Source organism: Oryzias melastigma, linkage group LG22 (assembly GCF_002922805.2).
Source record: "Oryzias melastigma strain HK-1 linkage group LG22, ASM292280v2, whole genome shotgun sequence".
NCBI classification, from domain to species: domain Eukaryota; kingdom Metazoa; phylum Chordata; class Actinopteri; order Beloniformes; family Adrianichthyidae; genus Oryzias; species Oryzias melastigma.
This window is the reverse complement of record NC_050533.1, coordinates 8,010,093-8,017,936: the sequence shown is the minus strand read 5'-3', so window position 1 is coordinate 8,017,936 and position 7,844 is coordinate 8,010,093. Positions and strand designations below refer to the sequence as shown.

Genomic DNA, 7,844 nt, shown 5'->3' with positions numbered 1-7,844 from the left:
TTATTGGTCCTGATTTAAGGATTTTTTACATTTATTTAACCCTAGATCACTTTTGCTGTAAAAAGTTGCAGTTAGTCGGGTAATTTTTACCCGATTTAAAATACCTAATATAAAATATTTCTCATAGAAAATGGATCATAAGAGTAGTTTTCCATTTTCAACTGTGGCTTATGTAACAAAATGGAAAATAAAAACATCTTAAATCTTAAAAAACATTTGAGAGGAAAAATAATACTAATGATACTGTAGATTTGGACTTTGATCCACTCATTCCTGGACCCGTGACACTCGGAAAAATGTAACATATTGAAAATCATGTAAATATTTAGTTCTCTAAGGGTAAAAAATATTAACATTTTTCTTCTGTAATATCTATTTTATTTTTTTATTAAATTAGTGAAAATGTCTATTCTGTTACTTCATGTAAGCTATATTAATAAAATATAAACACAATTAGGCTTTAATTACTAAATGTATTTATAATCATAAATATTATTAGCTGTTTATAATAAATTTGTACATTTGTGGGGGGTCACGTGATCTGTAAAAACCTCCTTTTTTGTCTTATTTGAGCGCCTTGACTTTTGTTTTGAAAAGTAAGCGGCGGTTTGAAGCGCCACCCGAGACGGTAATGGTTGCCGGTTCTGTGGCCTGCTTTCAGTTCTAATCTTCAAGTGGGCCGTGATTAATGAGGGCGGTGTTGGCCGGGTCCTTGAGGCCCCCCGGCTGGGGTGACTTGAGGCCTGATGCCGCGCGCTCTGCTCTGCAGACCCCTCCAGCTTAGCCTGCCTGCCGCCCGCATATTATTAACCGCTCATTTCTCTCCGCGCGCGCAAACAGCCGGGCAACAAGTCCCCAGGTGCGGAGCGCGCGCGCGCGCTGACCCTGCAATCCATCTTTATCGATTTCACCATCAACGCGGCCTCCTAATACATGCGCAAGGAGCTTTATACCTGCGAATAAATTAGAGGAGAGGCTCTCTGGAGGTCACGTTTACTGCTGCGCCGGCGCGCCCACGGGCAGGAATGCGTAAAAGCGCACGGAGGATTCTCTCCAAAAGTGAAAATCTGAGGAAGGGAAAATGAAAAGCGGCTGTGTTTGTGTCACAACAAGAGAGGCGAACCCCCTTCTAGTGCCATAAACAAGTTTAGCCAGGCTTCCAGAAGGGGTCGCCATAATAGCAGCGCGCTGGAGGGGTGTGGTGGTGGTGGTGTGGAGCGCGTCACCAACACTGGAGTTATTAATTAATGGATTTAAAAGCGCGCCGGGCTTTTGGAATCATTAATCAATACCCGGGAGAAATGTCTTATTTTTGTCTTCATATTTTGAGAAATCCACTCTGGGAGTGCCCCCCACCTCCCCCTCCCCCTCTCCTGAGTCCTCTTCTCTTATTTACAGTTCTTGTGAAATGTCTCACTTTGCTGCCCTCGGCTACCCGCAAGATATTTCTAAGCCTCTCAGAATAACCCAAGAAAATTAGGAATAAAAAGGACAACAGCCCATAAATTAAGGAAATCGATCTATTCTTCCCCCACTGTTCGGATTGTAGCTTCATAATGGAATAATGCCGGATTTATTTGCGAATCTTATGGCTTCTCCCCATGAGAAAAAAAAGAAAGCGGTCAAATGTTGACAACCTGGAGGCGATTGGAACACAGTGCTGGAAAAAAAGGCAATATAATGAGAAAAAAGGGGGGGCCAGAGGCTCGCCTAATTAAATCTTAACTGAATGAAACAAAGGTTTGAGTACCTCAAGGCTTGACTAAACTCCGGCTATTTCCCTTTTTATTGCGCTTTATTTATTCTGCGCTGGCATGCCCTCCTTTATTCATCTCCAGCAGCTTCCAGACCGACCACTGCAATTTTCAGCTCCATCCCAGAGCCCCGTAGCTATGTTATTTGACTAATTATAATTTTTTACATCATTAAAAATTATTTTTGTGGCATGGAAGTGTGTAAAGGGGAGGGTGGGGGGTGACAGTCACCCATTTTTTAAGAGGACAGGCATCACTGAAGTGTGAAAAAAAAACTTCTGAAATGACAGAATTTTTTTTTTGCTTTAAAATAATATGAAATGTATTTTTAGATAAATCAGTAATTTCCTATTTATCAATTGCGCCATTACGCGCGCGCTAAAAGGCCAAAGGAGAGTCCTCATCAGTGGGACTATCTGTAGCCGCGCTTCTCCCTTCCCATTGTCTGCGGAAATCCTATCATAAATGATAAATAGATAATGGAGCTGTCTCCTGCAGACGCGTTCATCAGCGGTAAATGGAAGCTGGCGCACAGCACCACAGAGAATTAAAGCGGGAGAGTTTGCAACATTCCTGCAGGGGATAAGTTGTTGACAATTAAAGAACACACACACGAAAAAGAAAGGAGCGAGGCTGAGGCACGGCCTGCAGGGAGGGGAGGCGAGGTCAGACGCGCGTTTACTGACCGGCTTTGCGCCTTTTTCATCCGCTTTTTCTTCTTTAAAGATATTTATAAAACTATTTCATTTGCTCTCTTTTTTACTCACTTTTTACAATAGATTTTCTCTTGGAAATGCGTAATATATGTTTTTCTTTCCTTTAAAGGAGAATTGTTTTTCAGGAAAAAAAATCACTTTGAAATCAAAAGAATGGGGAACTTTTTGCAAAATAAGGATAAGTGCCTAATGGAAAAGTTTTCTCACATGATTTCCTTTGTGGATTACACAGATAAACTCGCCTGCCTCCTGCTTTAAAAAAAAAAGACAAAAAGAGAGGAAAAAACCCACCTCTGTCCCCCAGAAAGCCTTTTGGTGGTGCTATAATAAACCATTTTCCCTCGGCTTTATTGATCAGTCACTCTGAGCTAATGTAATTATCCTCATCAATAGGGGGACTGCAGGGAGAATCATTATGCGGTTGACATTGATAAATGATCAGCCAAATGCGGCCTTTTTTCTCCCAGGGACCCCCGCCTCTGACCCGCTCACGCAGGCCTGCAGAACGTCGTCATAGAAACACCTTATGGCCAAAAAAAAAAAAAAAACTGCTGAAATGTTTCAAAAGGGGGAAAGAAGGGCAGTGCGCGCGCGCAAATAACCCCTACAAACCGTCCCACCGCGCGTAAAAGCCAGCTGCAGAGCGAAGGACAGACCCCCGCCCGCGCGTGCGTGCGCGCGCGAGCTTTTATCTTCATAACACAAATTTAAAAAGGAAAAAAAAAACAGAAACTAAAACTTATAGGAGAGTGTTTTTAGATGCAACCCAAACTCCACTTTTAGTGATGCGCTCCAGGAAAACCTCACGCGCGTTACTTGTGTGTGGACTTTTAATATTGTTGCATGAAAAAAAAAATCTTCCAGAAGAGCCGGGCTGCATTGTGCAGCAGAGCAGAGGGAATATATTCCTTATTTTATTCCTGCAGCAGCAGCCCGGACTGGCTTTGACAGGGAGGAGATGAAGGGGAGGAGTTGTTTAGCTCGGCTGGATCATCCATCATCCCTGTCACACCGAATCGGCAAAAAGGAAAGCAGCAGAGGCAATCTACCTTCTGGCTCATCGGGGAGGAGGTGAGGAGGAGGAGGAGGAGGAGGAGGAGAAAGAGGAGGTGGTGGTGGAGTGGAGTGGAAAAAGAAAAGAGTGGAGAAAAAAAAACTATTAATATTAAAATCCTCTCCATCCACAGTAATCCTCGCGTTTCTCTCTTTTTCATCAGATAATCTCCGCACAAAACGGCGGGGTTCTTCCTTCCGCTTTCTCCACTGAATAAAAAAGAGACAAAACAAAAGAATCTTCTCATTTGAAATATTTTGAGGGTTGCTGCATTAACCAAACTGCAGTGCGATGCGTAAAAACAGCTTTTAATCACAGTTTAAGGCCTTGCGTCAAAACTTGGAGCCGATTTAAAAAAATCGGTTTAAATAAAGGATTCAAATTATCATTTAATAATAAAAAATATAATTTTATCCATTTATTTTATATGTTTTTCTTTAAGATTTAATTAATATTTACTTTTTAAAAATCGAATCGTCTTTTATTGCGCAGAAACCTGTTTATAAAAATCATATAATTAAATAAAATACAACAAATAAACAGAAAAATAAATAAAAAAAATAAAAATAAAAAAACCAACCAATTTGCTCATTTTAAAATTAGTTGTGACAAAAATAGAAAGTCGATTTTAAAAAAAGAAATTTAAATAAACAAAAAGAGTGTTATCACCAATAATAGTATAATTTTTGCGTAAAATCTTCGTTAATTAAAACAAATAAATACATAAATAAACAAAAACATGGAGGATTTTAAATTGGAAAGCAAAAAAAAAAAAGATTTGAAAGTGGAAGAAAAGAAAAGAAGTCAACAATCCAGCTCAACTTTTTTTGTTTGAAGGGCAAAAAAAAACATTTCAGGTCAAGTGATTCCGTCATTTGTGGTTTGAGGCGAAGATTTAGGCGGCCGCGGGCAAACACGGACAGAAGATTGGAAGAAAAAAAAAAAGAGGAGATAGGCTTTTTACACTGCACAGTTCCCAAATCAACTGACAGGGGGCGCTGCTAAACGACAAGAAGCAGCAGCAGCACTCACACGGAGGAGTCGGTTCTCACTGGGAACGAGGAAACAACACAAGACCTCTTCATTATTATCATGATCATGCATTTTTTCTGTTTTAATCAAACAAAAAGGAACAATAAAATGGATTTATATATTTTTTTTAAATGGACATAAAATATTTAAATCACTTTTTTTGATTAAATTAATTTAAAAGTGACTTTTTCCCCCTATTATTATAATTTGTGCTGTCATGTCACTGCAGTTTATCTTCTGGCGTAAAACCAAAATTTGCCTCGTGATTTGCTTCTCAATTTGCATCTGTCAGCTTTTTAACACTTAAAGGGGACATTTGTGAGCCTAAATGAATTGCCATCGTTTGTTTTTTTCTTTATGCTAGTTGTCGTCATTTTAAAGGAGCATTCAAACCTTAAATGAGACTTCAGGGTTTCAAAAAAGCTGTTTTTTTTTTTTTAAAGAAAGTGGGAACTTTTATGACATCGTGCAAAAACAAATTTCACATGCAAACAAACAATATTTCATGGAACGACAGATGAAAGAAAGGTTGTATGCCACACAGTTAATCACACAAAAATCTAACAAAAATCAAAAATGAAATATTTATTACAGCATTTTGTGACTGAACACCTTTTAAACATTACGTCACAGTCCTCATACAAGTATTTAATGTATTTTTGACAAAGCTTAAGGGAGACGGCATCTTATCATCTAGTGAGGAACACGTGCTGAAAAAGGAAGGAATTCATGGACATACAATATCAATGCCACAGCAGATCTGAAACTAGCAAAAACATTCTTTTTCAATTGAGGTAAACACATAGAATATCTAACATGAAACAATTAATAGACTGAACTCTGTACGAAGTTTGTTACAATATTCTCTCAGCTTTTTTTTTCTCCCAAAAGCATTGAGTTCATAATTTAAGTTTTTTTTTTTTTCTTTTCCGGTTTCCGGTTGGTGCATCCACGGTTCAAAATGCTCCTCCAGTGCCACAGCGTTTGTGTCAGTACTGTACTGTCCTCATGGCAGGCGTGTTGAAAACCAAGAAGCGATGCGGGATGTTTCCGTTCCACCAAACGTCCTTCGATAGGCTCTTCCCAGCGAGAGTCCGAGGGTACAAAAAATATATTAAAATAAAAATGTAGAAAACCAACACAATCCAGTGCTTGGGCGATTCAAACAAAGAACTTTTTTTTTTTTGTTTTTTGTTTTTTTCCTTTACGGGGCGAACATTCATTGATGAATCAAAAGGGGAGGGAAAAAACAGAAGGGCATGAAAAATGTTCAAACTGAATCTTCTGGAGAGATCCGGTGTCATTTTTAGCAGCCTTTTTCCCATCATGCCCCTGTTCTTAGGAGGGGCGGGGCCTGGTTGTGGTTTGAAGCCTTTTTTTTTTTGAGATCTTCTTATTTTGTGTTTCGTTTTCTAGTGCTGTGCTGACAGTTTCTCCTCTAGGAAGGAGCACACACAGTGTGAAAGAGAAAAAAAGGTTGACCTTTCGTTCTAAAACTAGCTCAGGAAACATAAACCATGTGATCAACAAAACAAAAAAAAAGCACAAGTTTTAACTTATTTATCTATACTTTTTATACTACAGTAGTTATAACTCTTGGAGTCTTTCCGTTGTTTCTTTTTTCTTTTTTTTTTATCTTCCGGAGTGATAGTATTGTGTCACACAAAAGTGTACTGTTTACGATTGTGTGTGTTGTCAGTGTGTGTCCATTCCTCGCACACATCTTTTTGATGCTCTTTACCAAAAGCTGAAGACTTTACAAAGTGTTCCTGCCAGCTTGGTCCTTCTTTTGGATGAAAGTAACAAAATTGACAAGTTTTTCTTTTTTTTTAAAAAAAAGTATCACAGCTCGTCTGGAATTCTGCTTCTTTAAGTGTCAAATTCTGGTCAAAAGGGTTTTGCTTTGATTCTGAAAAATAGTCTCAAAATAGGATTTGTGGTTGGATTTTTTTTGTGGTTGTAGCTCCTGTTGTGGTAACAGAGTTCCCTTATTCTATTGGGCATGGATGTCCATGCCTTGTCCTCCAGAAGTGGGGTCAATGGGGGTGAGCAAAGGGGGCCTCTGTGCAGGCATGGGCATTCCCGGGTGTGACGAGGGTCCTCCGTGCATCAGCATGGCGTGGTGAGGGTGGTGGGCGTGGTCTGGTAGGTACCCACGGAGTGGGGGTCCGTGTCGAAGGTGGGCGGGGTGAGAGGTCATCGGATGAGGGTTGGCGTAGGCGTGTGGGGCCATGGTCATGCCGATAGGACTGCTCTGAGGTACATACTCCCCTGGCATGCCTGGCAGACCTGCGAGAGACGGAAAAAGAGGAAATGTATTGATGCAGTCAATAAAAGTGTTCCCCGACTGCAGCTTTGGCACGCTCCTTCTCCATTAACGGCCTTTAATTCAATTTCAACTCAACTTCACCAACAAAGAGCTTAGCAGATTTTTATGACATCGTGTGTGTCGGAGAGCTTTTAGCTTCCACAAGTAAAGAGAGACATTATTGCGCGGGGCTATTTTTAGGCCATGGTGAGTGGTTTACAATGCCCAATAGCGTTGTGGTCGGGTCTCAGGTTGGAAAATGATCCCCCAGTCATCCGCAGACGCTGTAGTCCTGCAGGAAAACCAAGCAGGCGTATCGACGGGGAGATGTGCTAATACTTTTTACAAGTGGAACAGTCAATTCCGCGACGACGCAGAGGACGCGTCTCTCGATTTGATTTAGAATCCTTTAAAGAAGCTTTTGAATAATTTAGGCCTCAGTTAGTTATATCAGCAACACTAAAAGGCTTGTTTTAATCCCAAGAACGGGAGCGCTTTAAGCTTACTCATCATTGCATGTGGGTTTTTGGAGATAAAAGGAGGCAGGGAGGAACTTCTAAGGTGGACCCCACTTGTGACGTGTAGAGAGCCCAGCATGCTGTCATCTCTCAAACTGTGATGAGACCCAGGACGCAGGAGAGGCTTTTCACACGACTGTTTGTTGTAATCAGGTGGGGGGGGGTGTTGCTGGAGCCTGGGACTGGAGTATGGGAACACGGCCGGTCCAGAGACCTGGACCTTGGGGAGAGGTAAGAGCCAGGGGTCCCGGGTCTGGGATTGGGGGTCTGCTTTGTAATGTGAACCCCTGGGGGATTTAGAAGCTGTAATAGGAGGGGAGAGGTCGGCGCGAGGTCACTCGGCATGCTCACTCTCTGCATTCCTGCACCTTCGTACACTGCAATTAAGAAATTACACTGGAGGGCCCCGGTAAAGGGGCGAAGGAGGACAGGGGGACAGCAGAGGCCAAGATTAATGACCGC

The 7,844-nt window shown here is 41.2% G+C and overlaps 1 protein-coding gene across 8 annotated transcripts in view; it reads right to left on the bottom strand.

The window, feature by feature from the left end:
- Positions 1–5,117: 5,117 nt before the first annotated feature.
- meis2a (Meis homeobox 2a) overlaps positions 5,118–7,844 on the bottom strand; it is a 91,544-nt gene continuing 88,817 nt past the window's right edge. For all 8 annotated transcript variants that reach the window (XM_024295255.2, XM_024294936.2, XM_024295021.2 and 5 more), the window contains one exon: positions 5,118–6,845. Coding sequence is in view for 4 of the 8 variants with exons in the window: in XM_024294936.2 (XP_024150704.1) it covers positions 6,550–6,845 (296 nt within the window). In the remaining 4 variants the exon portion in view is untranslated. The remainder of the gene's footprint in view (positions 6,846–7,844) is intronic.